Below are 19,849 nucleotides of genomic sequence, written 5' to 3'. Positions count from 1 at the left end.
GCAAAAAAAAATGTTAGAGGATTACTCAGCATTTTGCTCCCAAAGGGAACCGAACCGAACCGAACCGATGGAGACGCATGGTGGCTTTCGTACGAGACGGATTAATTCACCCTGACGGGGGAAAGCTTTCACATGGGAGTGCAATCATTTGACGAATGAAAAAAAAAACCGATGCATACAAATTCATGGTGAAATCTTCACTCGGTGTGAGTGTGAAAGAGGAAGAATGGAAAAACGACTCGGTGAGTCAACAGCAGAACTGATGACGCATCGTCGATACATCGAGCTTTTTTTTACCCTTCGGTTCGGTTTTCCGTCAAACATTCAAACCAAACCACGTTTGCTAATAGGACAGTTTTTCCTTACCGTGTTTTTTTTTTTGATTCCCCTTTTTCTCACTCTCTTTCATTTTTCAACGTTGTCGCACGTCTCAACGGTCAGCACACACATCCTCGATTGGCCACAAATCGAAAAATCACTCGAATATTGTTTGCGTGTGTCCGTTGCATTTTTTGTTTGCTCATTTTCTCCATTCTCCCATACGTGTTGGAGGGTGCCGAATTTTTCCGTGAAAAATGGAGTGTCGCCGAAAGAATGGTAAACACTTTTTGCACCCACCCCCGTAACGGGTCGGCATATGCTTGCATCCCGACGTCCAGAGTTTGCTCGCAAAAAAGGTTCACCCAGTCCATCGGTGGATGGCGCATTTCATCATCAGCTTTCCCTCGGGGAAGCGCTGGTCGTTTTCCTTTTGCTGTGCTTGCACGCCCCTCCAGGGCGTCCGATTCGGGGCTGGACCCATGCCGTAGCAGCAGCCGTTGGCCGTTCGTTCCGAAACCATTCCGCCATCCCGTGGGGAAAAGTCACGTATACATGCGCTCGCACACGTGTGACCCCGTTGAATTTTTCGGGGCGAAAACTTAATCCATTCTCGATTCACACAATACGGGAAGAGCGGGTGTTAGCTGTAGATGGGGTGGGAGCACCCAATGCACCCTTCCTCCCACAAGTCATCGTATCCGACGAAGTCGATGAGAGTTTTCCAGCGTCGAGCTAAGGGTTTCTTCGGACGTGTGCATCCTTTGGTCGTGAGGAATGCATGCAATCGTCCGAGGTGGGACGGTGGCGTGAGTCCGAAGAACAACTTATTCCGGCACGTTTCCAGCCAGCACATGTCGCGGTTCACATAGAGTCTGCTCCTGCTCCATCCTTACTCAAGCATCCTTTGACCCTTCGAACAGGATGCATCTTGGCGTTTGGGATGCGCATTTCCACCCCCTCATCTCACCCACACGTGCCGTCCGGACTGGACGCTGGTCGAAAGCACCCAACTCCAAACCCTGAACGGTCAGTCGAGCACATTTTAGCTCAATTTGTCTCGCCGAACGACCGATTATTTTCAACTTAAAAGTAACTGCCTGGATTCCTTCCCGTCTTGGACTCCCGGAAAGTGGGGCAACCCCGGACCAGCATCGTTCTCCCTCATGTGGGTGTGTGTGTGTGTGTGTGTGTGTGGCCGTTTTCCGTTCTGCCCGAACCGACCAGCATTACATTTGCCATTAGACATCTGCTCTCGCACACGAGGCGTGTGGAGCGGAAAGATGCGGCTCATGAAATATTTCATCGCTTTTGCCAACGAACCACGACCAGGTTCCCGATTCGGTCGTAGGGTTTCGGCCGCCACGATTGAAAAGGGTAGGCAGGTCGGTGGGAGAGACCGTTTTGTAGAACGTCCGCACATGCACACAAATTTGAATGTATTTATAGCTCACCCGAAAAAGAATGGTTCCATTGAACCTCACCCAAGCGAACGGGAGCCTTATGTTGACCCACGTGAAGAATGTGAGTGACCTTACTCGGGTAGGTACGGTTGGCCAATTTCCCAGCATCACTTTACACTATAAACTCCTTCGGAATACCCATTTTCCCGAAAAACAGTATAACCTTAATTTAATTTTTCTCACAAAGCCAATATTAGAATAAATGGAAGCGCTTCTTGAATTTCAAACGTGAGTTGATCGAAGACCATCAACAAACACAGCGAATGAATGACGTCGTTTTGGGTCATCCCGTCAAACAAATACCAACTCCTCGCACCGCCAACAAGTCGCGGCAAAGGACAATTATCCACACGACACAAAACTAAACGGGCGGAAATAATATGTTACAATATTTTACCACGACTTAACCTGACCCCCGTGCGGCCTGTGGGTGTTGCCTATGATAAACAAATAAATAAATAAAACATCTCCACTTCGGTGCGTCGGAACATAAATGATTGATGGAGAATTGATGACCGTGTCCGTATCTTCGAATCGGGGGATGTCCTACTCGAGCACAGTCCACTCGGAAAATCCGTCCGGCGCAAGTCGACGCCCTTCTGAATGATTTTTAATTATTTCCTATCTACAAAATTTACGCGCGTGCAATGGGCCTCCGGTGTGCTTGCGAAAATCTCTGGCGCAAAGAAGTTGAGGGAATCAAAATAAATTCTACCCAAACAAACTACCTCTACCGTTAGCAGCTTTTCCTCTTTGAGGAAATGTTTTCCCATGATATTTTTCAAATATTTGGGATCATGCAAAACTGACCGACTAAAACTTAAGCAAATTTTGCGACGGGTCCTGGGAGATTTGTTCCCGTTCGGAAAATTCCGCACGAAGCTGCACAATCCCGTACTCACCATGGGCACCCGGTAAAACTGGAAATACATTTGAGTGTGTGTGTGGTTGTTCTTCCGAGATTTCCTTTTGTGTTTTTTTTTGCTTGTTGCATTCGCTACGTTGTGTTCCTATGTTATCTGCCATTTCGTTCAGTCTCACTTGATTGGTTGCGTGTGTGTTTCGTCGAGGTTTCCCTCCCACCGGAAGGGGGCCGACTCTCGGGCGAGGGTGTTCGCAACCGCTCTCGATTGTTTCACTTTCCCCGCCATTGCCCTGCGCTGCATCACTGCGCCCCCTACTCCTCCGGCCAGCCCAGGTCTTCGCCGACGAGCTCGTAGAATTTTTGATTGTGTTCGACGAAGAACTTACGCAACTTCGATATCACGACCGGATCGACCCGGGGGTGCTTCCGGCCCTTCGTCTCCCGCAGACACTTGTCGCCCGTCTCGTTCCGCAGGCAGTAGAATCCTTTCGTTTCGTTGAAGTAGAAGTTATTGCTACCGATCCGTGGTTCAATGCCTAGAGGGAGGAAAAAATATACAGCAAAAAGCAAAACTGGTTAAAAAGTGCACAATATGGGTAGGGAGCAACTGTGGGGAAAGTTGTTTGGGTTGAGGGTGAAAACATAAAACATAATAAACGCTGAGGTAAAACTCCCCAACTGGCCATACAATGTTGAACGGATGCACTTTTGTTTCCAGTACCAGTAATGAAAAGAGTAGTTCGAAACCGAACTTTTCACAATGTTTAGCAGAACGAACGGAAAAAGGAAATAAGTAACATTTAAGTAGTATAAATTGAACTTTTCAGATAACATGAAACAATCCAGCAGTTTATTCCGTGGTAAGTAAAACTAATATTTTATCACCAACGCTGTTAGGTTATTTCCCATTGTTATTTGGTAAATGATTACGAAAATAACCAATATAAAATCTAATTTATTGTTTTTGTGAACATGAAAATTGTCTCAAATTTGCGAAAATTTAATTGAGAACCATCTATCGCTAAGTGTTTACTCAACAATTAGCACCCTTCAAGTTTTCTCACTTTAAGTCAGTCAGGCCTCTTCAAAACGATAACACCATAAGTGTCAATATTGTGTTTTCACTGAAGTGCCTTACAGATAGCTCGAACAAATCGAAATCCATGGCATTAATGAAACGCGTGGGTTTCGATCGATCTATATCGAAACCAACTGGATGGCAAAGGCATTTAAAAGGCACCGGTTCTCCTGCCGATAGGTATCCGCTAATTATCTCTCAACACCCACACACTGCCCACTAGGGTTATTATCGGTGATGATTGTTGTATTGCTCGACAGGAACAAAAACCGGCACTCGGGAAAGGGGAAATTCACGGGCTGTGAAATGTTTCGTTCATATTTAAACCTGACGAGAATCTATGAACTCGAAATGTCAAGGTGTAATGTTTGTTAGAAGAACTTATCCATGGTTATGTGATGAAATTTTGTTCTCATTATTTAAAGCTTATCCGATTAAAAACAAGAAGTGATGTCTATATCGTTAAGCATTGTATCATCATTATTGTCATGTCTTCTTTCATTCTATTCATGAAGTTCTCTACAAATAAAGAATGAAAATGTGCAACAATTTCAAACCAATACTTACTTACTAATATTTTCAATACTTTTAGTAATTAATTGGTTTGATATCGGTTCCGAACAGTCCTGGAAAATTTATGAAACTGGTATTCTTAGACAAAACTGCTACTTTTCTACTTTTATCTTTTATATAATTTCAAAAATAATCTGCTAATTTATTCAGGATGCTCAAATTTTCATTTAAGTACAGTTTTCACGGCCTGAACTATCCTACAACATGCTTTATATAATAAAAAGATACCAAGTTTGATGGACACTTATTTTTACATGTTAAAAATGGATGAAAAAACAGTGCCAAAAATCGAACCAGTACGAAAACATCTGGTGAACTGAAAACATCATCTAGAATGCAATTAAAACATTTCTAGTGAATTTAATATCCGATTGCAAAACAGTGTGTCAAGCCAAAGTTTTAAATACGCATTGAATAATTTAATTACTTTTTAACCATCAGATCCGGTGGACCACTCTAGCACTCTTCATTACTTATGTATTTTGTCTGGAGAACATGTGCGCTTATAAGTACGCAAACAAACCCTCTTTACACGTGTGAGTGTTTGCCCGCCAAATCAAGCCCGACGAAGTTCCATCCCACCGCCCCCACGCCACCGCCGGAGAAGGAAAAGTTTTCTAATTACTGAAGATGGCAGCTGTTTTGGCATACGCTCGACTTTCATCCGCTTCGGGCTGTCAAGTCAGGCATCCGTCCCCGTGGCCTTTTCCCTTGCGAACCCCGCCATCGCACCAAGCTCTTCAGTGTGCCGGTAAAAAAAACGCCCCACAACCCACCACCATGCGGCTGACGTTCCTCCCGTGTCATAGCTTGCAGTTGACAGCTGGGCCAAGCGCCGAGTGATTGTTTTCGCTCATTGGTCGGGAAAATTGAAAATCCCTTCTCCGCACCGCGTGGCATTATGGATCACCACCCAGCGCCCACTGCACCGCATCCGGGTCGGGCACGAATCGATCATCTATCGGCATCGACACCGGTTGGGGGTGGGTTATTTCAGGTTAGGAAAAAGGAAAATCAACAATACAACCGAATGGCATGTTGTTCGTTTTTTAATGGCTCCGTAAATGACTGATGCTTCTCGGCATCATTGGCAGCAAATGATTGATTGCTCTCCTGGGAGGGGCGGAGGGACGGGTTAGGAGAGCCGGGGGACTCATGCCCGATCGCTCAGCGAATTATCTTTTCCCTCCGAGGCCCACCCAGGTGCCCCACATAAACGCCGGTGCCGGGTAGATTAATTAAAAGGTGATTACAAACGGGCGCGTACTGGAAACTCGAGGTTCGAAGGGAACTCGTAACAGACTGCGGAACAGCCCGTGCCCTTTACAACCGAACCGGCGATGTTTGCAATGTCGATACGCTAATGGAAGTGGCAACACATCGGTCAACCGACAGGTGAAGTGATGCACTTGCGCCTTTTAACAACACACTCCAATGAAGGACTTCGTTAAAATTTAATGTGTAAAATGGTTGTCAATTCTCTCGTTAAGTGTTTTGCGAACAATCAGGACCCCGCCACGATGCTAAGGTTGTGTAATTTTTGGATTGAAGTATGTCATTACTTCGAACTAGTTGTCAAAAGTCGGTCATAGTCTAAAAACAAATCAAAAACTTCTGGTAAATTACTTCTTCGAATACATTAATTTAAATTACTTTCGACATGGAAAATTAAAATAGGTAAAACATAAATATAAAAAAATTGGGCCAATGATGCGCAAAACGATTCCAAGTGATACAACAAAAATCATAATTATTGAATTACAGAATGTTTGATTCCTTTCGTTCTACGAATCATAAGCAATCAAAAGCTCACTTTCTCCCACTTCTCCCAAACTGTCCCGAGACGTTCCTTCTTGTTTGTCTTAGATAGACTGGGAAGAATATCATTCCATCGTTTATCGATCCCGGTGAGAAACGAAAAGCTAAAGGAAACTTACCTAAAAAATCCTCGATCCGGCGCAGCTGGGAAACCGGATCGTCGATGAGCTGGTCTCCGTTGACGACCAGTAATTGCTCGCGGGGGAACACCTCCAGCCACCGGTGCACGTGCACGTGATACTGCGATATGGCCAACGGTCGGTACGCCTCGTTGACGGTGCCATTCGGTAGGATGGCCAAGTCCTCAAACGATCTGCTGGGCGCGTCCGCGTGTTCGGGGACCGAGGGGCAAACACCCAGACGAAATGCGAACCAGCGTGAAACGGAGGACGAGAGCAAAGAAAGGAAAGAAATGTTTTAAAAAGTTTTCGCCTTAAGATGCGAAAGATGAGATCGCTACGCTCCGCCGGAATGGGGGGTTCGGAAAATTAAAACAAAATTACCAACAAATTAGACCCACGTGAGACCGATGATTAGTGACTTTTCCTCGATGCCGGAAAAGTTTTACGCACCAACGCAACGCTGGCGAAGGCGAACGACCGGGCGGGAACGGAAAAGTTGCCTCCGTCTCGCGAGATGCGAATGATTGGGGCTCCGGGCATCGGGGGTTACGTTTTTTCCTTCTCCATCGGTAAGTACATTACCCAAATGATTCATCGATGGAAAGTGATGCTCCAGCGTCGGAGCGAAGAGGACTCTTGGCAACTTTCGGTACCATTGTTTCGCTAACAAACTAGCACAAGGAAAAAAGGTAGCAAACTGAAGTTACGACAGTTTTGGGTCACTTTTTTAGCGCGCACTTTAGGGATTGAATGATAAAGTGAAAGTTAAGTACACTCTCGAAACAGTTTGCCTCGTGTCGCCATCACCGAGATCCTCATTGGTGTATTTTTTATCGAATTGCTTTCTTCCACTATTCACATGACGAGAGTAACACTGACGACAAGGAAAAACAGGAAAAATAAAACGCCTCTCGGTCAATGCTTCCTAAAAGGACACTCCATCCAAAAGCCTTGATCGATGTGACAGATACTCCAAACTAGCTCCCGAATATTTCGCCACCCGTTTAACTTCGACTCCTGTCTCCTGTCATCAGGAGTCACTTCCCGTCGGCTTGCGTGAGTGTCTCCCGGCGTCACCCGTGAAGAAATCATCCGGAACCCGGTGCGCGACCTACGCAACGCCACGTGGCCAACGTTGTTTTTTGGAGTCTAGCAAGCCACCAAATTCTCGGAAATCACTTCACCCCACCACGGCGATGACGTCCCAAAGGGCGACGGGGAAAAAAACACTGTCGTTGCGACGGTGACGAAGGTTTTCGCGAGTGGGCTTTCCCACACTGCTGTCACCACAACAGGTTACATGTGTCGGGGGCGGTCTGAAATTCCCTGCCGACGGAACGTGCCATCAGGCGTCCCATAAGTTACTGGATTTGGAAGACACGCGAAAAGAAAAAAGTGTAATTGTCCAGCACACTTGAACGATACCAACCCAAGCTGTAGGCTTTTCCAGGAAGCTATAATATCACCGTTTCTTTTTATTCCAACTGACAAATAAAACATCTTGATTTAACGGTAATTAACATACGTTAACAGTACTTTTTGTGATTTTTGTTTGTGCCTAACGAAGCCTCGCAGTGCACTTAGCTTGTTAATCTCACTTCCGAACGCTTTAACCGGCTGCATACTCACTTCGACAGGGGAGAAGTTGACGATAGCGTCTGCTGCTGCGGTAGTGTTGCCGTTGCCGCGTGGCTTCGTAGCTGCGTGTAATCGGATATTGCTCTCGTTACGGGTTCCCTTACAATTAGAAGCAGCTTGATGGATGCATTCATTGCCCGGACTCGCTCCGGAACCTGTGGAATGAATAATGAGATGAGAAGCGGGGTAAATAATTGCTAAAAGGATGCTAGGGTGGGTTCTTTATTTAACACATTTGAGCTCTTTGATTTATGAAGTACCGTCCGCTTTTAAGGAGACTAGATTGAGTTGAGGTTCGTTAAAATTTCAAGAGGATGTTACTAGGATTAACAGCACGTCATGTAGAAAAGAAGATCCAAGCATGCTTAGACGCATCTTCAATTATACAGATGTTCCAATATTAGTTTCTTCCGTGGAGTGAAATAAAAATTTTGAGGCTTGATCTTTTCTAGTATTTCTGTAAGGTTAAAAAGTATGTTTGAAAAGAAATACCAGAAATAGGAAAGCGAAATCAATCGAAGCATTTCGTTTGATCCGATGATATAATGTAACGAGTTTAGCCTCCCTTCTTTTCCACACACATCTACAAGCATCAAACGAATGAAAAACGAGCTCTTTAAATTAAACAGAACTGCGCCGGAGTGAACTCAATCAACGCTTCACCTTTCACCGTTGGATGAAAATCTTACGAAAGCAACCGTCCATCTTAAAGCTGCAAACGAAAGCGGTACCGAAAGAAGTCGGGCAAAATGGTTGTGCTGCAACTTTCTTTACCGGACCAGAAGTTCATGTTCTTGACCTGGGTTTCTCCACCGCTCCAGCGCTCGTGAGGGGGTTCATTTTTCTTCCCTTCTTTTATTTCTTAATCGAAACACCCGAAACGAAGTCGAACACAAAAAGCGCATCCAAAAGTGGTCGTGCAAGGGGCAACAATTTAAGGATAACAAACGAAGTGAAGCCGTCAATTTTTCATCGTCCACCCAAGAGCGTGCGCACCTCCTGCTCTCCGCCACTTTTTCCCACTCCCCTCCGTCCCTTTCTGGCTGCGAAGAATCGATGAGTTTCGGTTCAGTTTCAACGACCTAGGTCAAACGAATGTCCTTTGCGGTTGGCAGCTCGATCTCGGTCGATGCGATTGTAATCTCGCCTTCTCACGCTAAACCTTGTCACTTGAAATTGATTCATTCACTGCTTCACACAGCCCAGGTCCAGTCCCGGGACTAGGGCATCATTCAGTTGCTTCACTTTCCACGCCTCTTTCCCATCCGTTGATCGTTGTCTCCCGCAACGCTGCTGGTAGATGATTTCACTTTTACAGTATCCTTTCGGTTCGGGATGGTGTTGTTTTATTTCATGCCTTTCTCTGGCTCGCTGCGGTGGGAGCAACTTTCTCCCCGGTGCATCTATCGCTTCCAACATCGCCTTTGCCTTTGCGGGAGCCTTTTCGAAAAAGTTATAGTTTGTCGAGGAAAAAATGAAACAACCGGCCTTCACCCACCTTCACCCGCTTTAGTTTTCCGCTGACTCGGTTTGGACCGCTCACGACATTCAACCCCCACCATTCCGCACGGCCACGCTCATTTAGTAGCCTGCGGGAGCAGCTGCGAAATAATGTTATTTATGTTGTTTACTGCAAATTTTCGACAGCTCCGTTTCGGTTGGCGGCAGCAAACCCCTTTGTTAAGCGTTCCGCATGGGTGTCGGTGAAGCGTTGCCTAGTATTCGGTTAAAATAAATTGCTTTCACAAACGATAGATAGTTGAAGCCGGGTTTTCCCTTTTTTATGTTTTCACGTGTAAAGACCAGTATCCCAGAGGAAGCCGGGGAAAGCGACAAAAACGAACTTGCAAAAACGGTGTCCTCAATCAAACGGAAACACATAAACATTAGCAATGGTAACATTGTCCTTTACCTTCGGGTCGAATGTTTGGTAGTGGATTTGGAACGTGCAATAAAGTTGCTTGATCTTTTTGGGGTCAGTTGTTGCTTCAATAAAATCATTTGATAGATGTTTTTCCAACCCAATACGAGTGGGGATGGGGTTTTGTGTGAATCAGATTGTCATGCATGCGGCACCGTTTTAAAGCTCAACTCGTTTTAAATAAAATAACAATGTTTCACAAACAATCTCCAATTAATCTTTCGCTTGTTTTGTCGAACCCACTTTATCAGGACGAGTTGTTACAAATTTGGCTTAATTTAGAGCGGGTCGATCTTTCAAAGCATCTCTAACGGCACACCCCACTTATGAGCAACTTTTCGTTTAATCATCGTCACGTTTCAGAGAGGGGGCGAACTTTTCCCCCATCAACCCTTCAGCAACCCGGAACCCACACGGTGGTAAAAATAGGAAAAAAAAAGTAAGGTCGCACAACCTTGGCAAATGATCAGCGGATGGAAATGCAAATGTACCGGGGCCAGATGCTTCATTAAATTCATAAGAGAGCGTCGCGTTCACGTGACGAGCCTGATGATGGTGGCAAAGACGATGATTTGATTATTCTCACGCTTCGGCGTGGTAGTCGTCACCGTGCTATAGCTAGCCTTATGCAACGCCTCGTGTGACCTGGCAAGGAAGCGAATAAAACGCGCTTGCAGCGCGACGATGTTGATGTTTGCGTCGGTACTTATGTGCACACTTTTGCACCTGAGTGTTTGCGGAGTCGATGGATGGGTGGGAAGTTATAAAACATATTTCATGCCGGTGGAAAAGAGGAGTTACTACCAGGGGCAGCGGGTCTTTCATACTCTTAAAAATAAATTGAAATTGGTCGTCTACTGGCGATAATATTATTCTCCATAATCAGCAGCGTTGCTCCACTTACCTCTGGTGTTACGAAATAGCTGGGGCTCTTCTCGATCGTTATCTGGCCACGGAAGGAGTGTGGCATCTTCTTCCGGTACCACTCGAGCCCCCTCAGGTAGTTTTCGTCGCGATCGAAAAAATGCACCTCGCCGTTGGCCTTCTGTATCCTTGGATGTAAGTATAGCATCTCTAGCAGGGCGCGTGTGCCACATTTTCTCACTCCGATTATTAAACACTGGACGCGGGACAAAGAAAGGCAAGGCAAACATTAGCATACGGTGGATTGTGGTGTTTTTAAATGTTTTCCCGGGATTTTTCCTCGCTCGCGGTCCAATACTTACTTGCGGTAACCTACGGCTAGTTTTGGGAAAGTGTATTCGGTTCGGAAATATAACAGGTTGATTGAAAACCGGTGGATTGGGGATGTGATTTGTCAGTATGGCGATTTTGTTTTCCGAAATCGCCGTTGCCGCCTGGTGGAAATGGAAATGGAAGGAATAAAACAGTGACAATTTTTTAGCATTGTGATTTCATTAGAAGTAGTCTCCGTACGCATACCTGTATACTGTACACCGCACTATCGTACAGGATGTGAAAGGTAAGGAACAGCGAAATCAGCATCACCGAGAGGAACAGTGCCGCCAGCTTGGGCCTCGATACGCCTACGACGAGGACGCAATCCGAGTGAGAAGGATCTGGCCCGAGGGGCCTCATAGCCGCTTTGGGTAACCATCTGGAAACGGTGGCAAAAGGTAGAAACGTTAGTCCAACAAACACTCGAAAACATGATATGACTAAATGTGGATGACATAACAATTATTGAAATGTTTGATAACATTGTTAGAAAAAAAACCTACTGCAAATTAATGCTACCCGTTTGCATCTAAATTCGGAAGCTTGAAGTAAAACTCGCCCGAGGCACCTTATGGGGCAAGCACAATCTTACTTATTTATAACCTTTTCCCCGATGCATAATAATCAGGCTTCCCTTCGTTGTACGGAAATGTGAAAAACGGACCCCATATCTCCCGCTATCGGCAACGTTTCTTTTGCTTTTACGAGGTTAAGAGATTTTCCTTAACGACGGCGTCGGAAAAAATACCATTTTACCCCTAAATGTTCGTGAGTCCGGCGGTCGGCTTCGCGTCTTCAGCTGAGCCCGCGGTCCAACCTGTACCGGGTTCGGTTGTGTGTCCAGCCAGAACATTGTCTTTAATTGGCGGCATCCTTTCCGGCCGCTCGCACCAAGAACCCGTTTCCTGTCCCCCGACACCACCAAAAGGGTCAGTCAGCAACAATTCGTGACCGGAAGCGGCCATAAAATCTCCCGAGCCGAGCCGAGCGTGCATTCAGGGAACCATTAGCGTTTATTATGTTCCTTGCGCGCCAGGCACAATTGTTGCCAAAGGGGGGTGGGTCGCTCCCCCTCCCCACCCACCTCTGCACGCTCCGCAAGCCAACCTATCCGCGGCCGGTTTGCGAGCGATAAAATAATTATTTCGAAAATAAATTTATTCATAAAACACCGGGACCCCGGGATTCGCGACAACGGAAGCCAGGAGTGAGCAGAAGTGAAAGGCCCGGAGGGCAGCGGAAGAAGGTTGAGTTTCTTGACTCTCGTTGAAATGCCACCCAGCGCTCCGAAGACATAAAACGCTTCCCATCAGCCCAATGACACGTTCCCGAGGCGGATCGGTTCCCGAAGAAGATAAAATTCATTCGCTGACAGGAGGGAAAAGGATCGTTCGAGCTACGGAGCGTAAAAGAAAAACAACTTTGAAGGTGGATGTTGAGGACCATTTTCATCCTGCAACTACGCCGCAAAAGTCTTGGACGAAACCGACCGGTTCCTGTGGTTGGCATTGTTGGAGTTACATCAAAGTACCATTTCACCCTCGAACTGCCCAACTCGAATAGCCCAAAGTTGCGTCAGAATTCCTGGACATTTTTTTAATGATTCACTTAGACAAAAGACACGTTTTTCCAGCCTACCCCTCACTTTCCGGCCCTCCAGTAAAGGAAAACCTTAGAAAAAACCGAAATACTATTAAAAACCGTCCGCGTCCCGCTTTCGAGGAGGCGGAGAAGGTATCGGAACGTAAATTTGGCTTCCCCCTCGGGGGTCGACTCGGAATGGCATCGGCAGGTTTTTGCTTTTGTTTTGCTCCGCGACCAACCGAAACCAGAAATCGAAAAACCAAAACACAAAACACACTCACAAACCTAACATGCAATATCGATCAATTCGAAGAAAACCTTAATTTGATTTACGAGCAACCAAATGGTCCACTGATTCCTTCATGACCGCTATTTTACGTTTATGTTTTGTTTCTCTCCTTGCCCTCTAGCATCAGCGCTTCATTCCGCCTTCCCGGAGCATCGCAACATCTTTGGGAATGTTTTTTGTCGAGGAGGTAGTGGTTTTTCCCCCTCTGTCCACTTCCACTCTTTAAACATGGGTACAAAGTTTTCCCTGTTTTTGATGGCAAAATAAAAGTTATATGCGTGCGTCAGCCTTATTAGAGTACATTTGACAATTTCTTATCATCGTCTGTTTTTTTTCTTTTCGTTTCTTCTTGAAAGCACTGTGGATATAAATTACATTGTTTTGGTTTCCATTCACCTGGAACCATGTGTTATGTTTATCGATTTGGGCTGGGGGAAAACAACCAAATTTTGGCATTTATTGGAAAAACGTTTTCGTTTGTCTATCGATGGTCGTGAAGGAACTCCACATGCCAAGTGATCGACCTTTTTGGAAATCATTACTCCATGTTTATGTTCTTCAGCGATTTTTCTTTTTTATTGCTCCAATGCGTCGTTAAGATAAAAATGTTCATACAGACGATGTGCCTTTTTACTTTCCGCTGAAGTGAAGCACATGCATAAAGCCAATGAAGTCAATGAAGTGGATGATAGAAGGCCATAATAAAAGACGCTTTTAAGCTGTTATCTTGTCTCAACCATCCCCAAAAGACAATACCTCGAACGTGGCAACGACGTTTCCCGGAATTCGATAGGTTGCCCTGAACCAAAAAAAAACTTCATACCACGTATCCTTTTAAGCAAAATACCACGTAGCATCATCCCTCCGATGAAATATTTCGGTAATTGATTGTCATACACCCTAATTCGATCCATACATTTTTCAGCAAAGGGAAAGGAAACACGTTGAACGAACATAATTCACAACGGCCCATCCTCGGGGGTTTGCCTTCGTCAAACGATCCTGTAACCTTTCTGTTTTTTCTACGCTATCCAACAATGGCGGACATCTTTCGGGCCTATCGGGAAACCGAAATTGGCATCCTTAATTTACTGTGATGGCTTCAAGCAGGGCGGGAAAAAGGGATACTCTTAGCGTCGTTCGCCGAACAACATCTTAATCTTCTGCCAATGACGTGTGCCGGAGAGGGGTTTCTTATGTTTTATCCCGTTTGCTTGTATCAGTCGAACCGTCAGGGTGGAAGGGGAACTTGCTAATCTAGTTGGGAAGAAGACGTGCGAAATAGTAAAACAATATCGATCAATAACTAATTCGTTACGTATATTGACGAAATCTCTAAAACCAACGCAAAGGTAGGGAGTGTTCGCTTCGACAAACCGGAGCAGAAATGTCAAACTTCTCGTGGGGAGAAATGGTATCCCGGGAGGAGGCACCGGTGGTAAGTGTGAACTGTAACCAATCCGAAGACACACGCCAGCGTGTGATTTTATACGGAGCTAATTCCATCCGGAGCCGAGTGGAAAGCCGATCGTAGATCTACCGTCGCGTGTAATTTAATTATCAAGCCCGAAAGGTTGATTGAAGTGTACAATGTGGTGAGCAAACATGGCCGTCCTACGAGGGGATTGGTCCATCCTTCAACCTCCCACCTGAGTGTGGGGGGGATAATGAAGGTCAATCAAATGATATGCCGATTGCAAGCACCGGTGTGGCCTTTGAAGGGCTTCGTAAGCGCATTAGCTTCAAATGAATCAATCAGGCTTATTTTATGGGGAATGTGGTTGTAGATAAGTTCAACAAATACGGCCTAGTTTGTGATGATGCTGGTTGTTTTTGACCATGGTTTGTGGTAACATTGGTTTTTTAGAATATGAGGTGAATTAATTAAAAAAATCGAATAATTAAACGAATTTTCAAATTTATTTTACTACAAAAGTAAGGAAGGCCATCTGAAAATTGTTTATTGTTAATGACATTTTCTTGCTCATTGGTTTTTTTTGTACCTTGTTAGTAATAAATCGACGCTCTCTCTATCACTCTCCCTCTTTCTGTCGTTCTTTCTCTTCAAGGCAAGCAAAAAATAACCACAAGGACGATCATCACAAACGTACCATCCCGGGAACGACACTGCAATCACACGTTACTTGTTATTACAACATTCATATGCAAATATGCTACCCTCCCTTCGGCACTCCCAAATGTCCGACGTTCTACTCTATTTTTCTCTAACGCCAGCACACGTGGCCAGTGCATCGGGGAGTTGCCGTGCGGTCCAGCAAGGACACCACTCTCGAGCACTGGGGGGAGGGGGTAGATTGTTGCGGTGACCCATCGGGCTCGGAGGGCTATGGGGCGATTTAATTATAATACCCATTTAACGGGTTGCACCATGTTAGAATGAATTTGGGGACAAGCTCGTTCCGCCAGGGGCTGGGTACAGTAACGTAGGAAGTAACAAAACACACAACCCCGCACGGAAGAAGGTGAAACCACTTAGAGACCCTACTTGCCATCCAAGCAAGTTGACAGGCCGAGAGGGTACAGTGTGTGTTTATGTTCTGCCAAACCACCAAAGCAACATACTCGAAGCGTTGAAGTAAGTGGCTGACAGTATTTCTGATGCAACTGCACTGGCCGAAACTTGTGCTTGCCACTCGTTTGGGTACGATGTAGCTCCGAGGTGGAGAGAAAGAGGGTCCGTGTTTGTCGTCTCCAAACTAAACATATCAAGCTTCTTTTCTTGCTGTTTGCATAAATCACAATCAGCGTACACACACACATTGTCTCGGCTGGGCTCGGGAGGTCGAATGCAACATGGTGGTGTAAAACAGTCGACTGTTTCGAACCAGGTCGGGCAGCAACATGTTGCGGCACCAATAGTTGCAACACCGACCCGATCGGGTCGGGTGCCCCTTCAAATGGAATTAAAACTCTCAAACCTCACCGCTGCGCTTTACATAACTTTACAGGCCCCAGGGCGCTAGGTGTGTGCTGTTGCTTAAATTGTTGCTCCAGTACCGAGGCCAGCCTTTTCACCGGACCCGGACCCTCACCATAAAACACAGTGGCACACTCGCACGCGCTCTGGAGCCGTTTCCGGCGGTGCAGAACTTGCAGAGTAGTTGGAGGTTTTTTCTTCTGACAGCCGTTTGATTAACGGACCTGCTACGGGAAGACGGGGGCGGAAACCGCACTTGTCATTCACGGAGTTGGCTGGCATGGCAGCCGACTGTTGCCTGTTGGTATATTTAAAACCCGCCCCGAACGTATCTTCCTTCCGTGGTGCATGTTTTTGGAGCAGTGCGCACTGCAGGGTGCGGAATTTTTAATTCGTTTCATTTCGCAATGCGTGTAGGAATGACAGAAGCAAACCATTATGAAATGTAAAGCTCATAAATATTTAGATTTAGATTTGAGCTTTAAAATATTCCGAACATACACACACACACACACACACACACACACACACCAGCAAATAGTTCCTCACTGAAGCCGGCCTGCTGTAGACTCGTTTTACAACCTCGACATCGTTGTGCCTTTCTTCGGAACTCTCGAAATCCCAACCGAGGTGGATGGAGAATCGAACGATCAAAGGCCTCCTCTCCGTAGAAATCCCAGGCATACCAAGCGTATCGTACGCGTTCGGCCAACACCGGAATGTTCCTTGAGGAAATAATTAAATTGAGAGCTTCATTCGTTGGAAAACATCAATCTTCTCATAAAGGACTCCCCGGCTCTATAAAGGTTCGGCTACCGGCAAATCGATGTTCTGACACGACTACGAGCACACACACATACATACGAAGAGCTTGCTTCATCCCTTCGCCTTCGCTCTTACCCGCCACCCACCGGCTTGATTCCGGTGCTTCATCGACTTTCCCAATTCACACGCTCTGTCAGGGTATCGATTTTCCTTTCCGATCTCTATCAGTCCATTGTAAATTATTCGGTATCCTAATTCCATTATCATTTCGTGATTTCAATTTCCTGAAATGAAAACTCTGTTCTTATATGTAGCTGTGTTTGAGTGTATGTGTGGAAGTATGTGGCGCCAACGGGTGTCAGCTCCAAATGTCCTGTGATATGTACCTCACTTGGGAAGGCAAGAGCTGTTGGGCTTCAATCTGGAAGGCGAAATGCTTCTGAAGGAACAGCTTTCGTTAGCTTCCGTAACACCGTGGGTAAGTATTTCGATGGTGAAAAAAATCCTTCGTTGGTTCTCTCCCGCTTCCCGAAGCATTCCTTGCACCTACCTTGCGTTGCCAAATGCAAGAAGGTAGTGTTTACTTCCCGGAGTAACGGTTGTATCGATTTCATCCATCTTACGATACATCGACGAGCCCATTCGCGTACGGTTGCACTTCGTTTCGAGCAAGTGACACCATTTCCAGATTTTCCCCGCATAAACCGATGAGGGGAGCTTGAGCACATCGAAAACAGAACGCCGGCTTTGCAGGTAAGAAAGTGAACCTCACACAGGTGATTGGTGACAGGCAAATGCACCGTGTTAGGGAAGGATTCCGTCACGCGCCACGGATTGTTACGAGGCTGCATAATTTATCGGGACAAGGTGCACCATTAGAAAAGGTGCCGAAAAACAGGCATGTACATTTTTAACAATTTATTAGAAACGTAGTGCTTGTGAGGATGAAAAATGTTTGGTGTTTAAAAATGTACGAGTAAGCATTCAAGGGAAGAAAATGTTTAATAATAATCATGAAATAAAAAATTATCTATCTAAATAAATAAATATCTAAGTTCTATAATAAAATGACAAGAATATAGAACAAGTGCGACCAATCGAAGCACACAAGAATTGTAATTAATAAAATTTTTGAAAAAGATAATTGTTTGGCCTATGATAGTAAAACACAATGTTATTGCAAAATTGTTTGATGATACACCGATTATAACGGTCTTTCAAATTTTCGATGCAATTTCTTAGTAGTATTAGTCCTTGGCTCAAAAAAGGCCTCAGTTTCTTCGATCACCTCTTCATCCGACGAAAATGTCTCCCCAACGAGCATCTTTTTGAGATCTGAGAAAGGGAAATATTCTATGGGAGCCAGATCTGGGGAATACGGTAGATCTTAGCCAGATCTAAGCAATTCGTAGCCTAATTCATAAATTTACGCCACCATCAACTTGATCAACTTTACAATGCATTGTCCAAAAACGCTTCATCAAGCCAATTTTCGGCTTCGATTGTATTTTCCCCTTCAAAAAGCAATACTTTATCATCACGCGAAACTCTTTCTTTTTCATAATTACTCAAAACTCATCTTGTGTTCCATTGAAAGCTTAGAAACATTTTGTTAACAAGGAGTTCTGCAACGCTGCTTTGGCCGAAAGGATTCGTAGTAAATAATACGAAGCGTTCAAGGGAACACGTTTTTTAACATAACAAACGTGTTCAGAAATTCTCAAAAAATGCAAATTATAGCTATTTGAATGATAAAAAAATCTTTCTTGTATATCAAAATATAGCAAAATTGGAACCATATTGCGCTTCCCACGTCCGTAAGTGACATAAATCAACGAAACTGATCCGCTCGTCCAACGCTTCCACATTCATCTCCGGTTCTAATAAACTAGCAAGGATATCAACTCCCTGGCTCACCATATCGCTCCCCCGAGCGGTCAGTGATCGCACGGTGTCAAACTAATGAAGCGATGATTGAGTTTTTAAAACTACCCCGGGATGCCACATACGGGCCCACACATACTTACAGAATATCCAATGGTAATGTAACGGAACAATCCCTCAATTGATCAGCGCGTCGTTTTGTGGGCATCGGTCCGGCCAGCGGGGGGGCACGCGAAGGCGACGGCAGCAAAATCGATCTCCTATTATTTCCGTTTCCGGCAGTTCCATCTGCTGCAGTGCGGGTGCAAGTGTATCGGAATGGCAGCCGGTCTCCGGCGCCTGCATCCAGCAGCGCAAAACCCGATTGACCGGAAAAACCGGTCGATGTGTGTGTGTTTGTATTTTAGTACGGGTCTGTATCCTGGAACTGTCGTTGACGGCTATCGAGTATCGAAAGTCGCTCCCGGTTGGCGCTTTGGTGGAGGTTTCTTTTTCCCGTTAGTATTGTTTTTCTTACTTTACACTCGCGCTACACTACTATTTGCCTCGTTATTTTTATCGTTTCCAAATCCAATCGTCAGAGCACAAGCGAACTAGCGACGCCATCCGTTTTCCGCGAATTTGATCCGTGCTCGAACACTGCTAGCACGTCGCGTTCCTTTACTGATATGTATGAGATGTGGACATCGTTGTGGATTAACTTGTAAGTAGTTTTCACACTCCGTACAACTGAGGTATCTTACGCTAGAACATTCGTGTAAAGCTTTCGTCGGTAGATCACTATATTTATAAAAAAAAAAAACAAACTTCACTACATCTTTAAAAAGTGTGCCGCACTGTGTTTACACTTCGTACGAGGCAATTGCTGATATGCATTGTTACGGTTTGTTCGATACTTGGTGTGGGGTCGTTTTTTTCATTCTATCTTCTTCCACCTTTCCAGTTTCTTCAGACTTCTGTATGATATGTTTCGTTGAAGATTTCTCCAATCTGAAATGAACGTGTGGAACAAGAAAAACCCGTGTCAGTTATTTTAGATATTTTAATGTGATAACTAAATATTTTGTGAATAGGCTACTTGGACAATATATTTAAATGTATACATTAAAATTTCATAATTTATCGACACAGGTGTCTTAACTTTATATTAATGAGCCTTGGCTGGCCTCCAGTAATGAAAACCACACCACTGAAAATTCAAAAGAAATTACTTGGCTCCAAAAACCTGCATCGACCGGTAAATTGACTTCCCGCCACACCTGGCTGGGATTTGCGGTACCAGAATGGCCGTCGCTGTAATCTTCCGGTTGATAGCACTTCCTGGCGGAAGCTCATTTAAATGCGGTACCATTAA

At 45.1% G+C, this 19,849-nt stretch overlaps 1 protein-coding gene across 1 annotated transcript; it reads right to left on the bottom strand.

Annotated features, from left to right (window-relative positions):
- Positions 1 to 2,958: 2,958 nt before the first annotated feature.
- Positions 2,959 to 18,793, bottom strand: LOC131281797 (heparan sulfate glucosamine 3-O-sulfotransferase 5). Its single transcript, XM_058311148.1, has 7 exons — positions 18,639 to 18,793; positions 11,240 to 11,414; positions 11,023 to 11,154; positions 10,701 to 10,916; positions 7,867 to 8,030; positions 6,235 to 6,428; positions 2,959 to 3,182 (listed from the first exon to the last, which is right to left on the bottom strand). The coding sequence occupies exons 1-7, from the start codon at positions 18,701 to 18,703 to the stop codon at positions 2,959 to 2,961; spliced, it is 1,170 nt and encodes a 389-aa protein (XP_058167131.1). The 5' UTR covers positions 18,704 to 18,793.
- Between the last annotated feature and the right edge of the window lie 1,056 nt (positions 18,794 to 19,849).

The sequence above is a fragment of the Anopheles ziemanni genome, chromosome 2 (genome assembly GCF_943734765.1).
Source record: "Anopheles ziemanni chromosome 2, idAnoZiCoDA_A2_x.2, whole genome shotgun sequence".
Taxonomy (NCBI): Eukaryota; Metazoa; Arthropoda; class Insecta; order Diptera; family Culicidae; genus Anopheles; species Anopheles ziemanni.
Note: the sequence above shows the minus strand (reverse complement) of the source record. Positions and strands in the feature narration are given on the sequence as shown.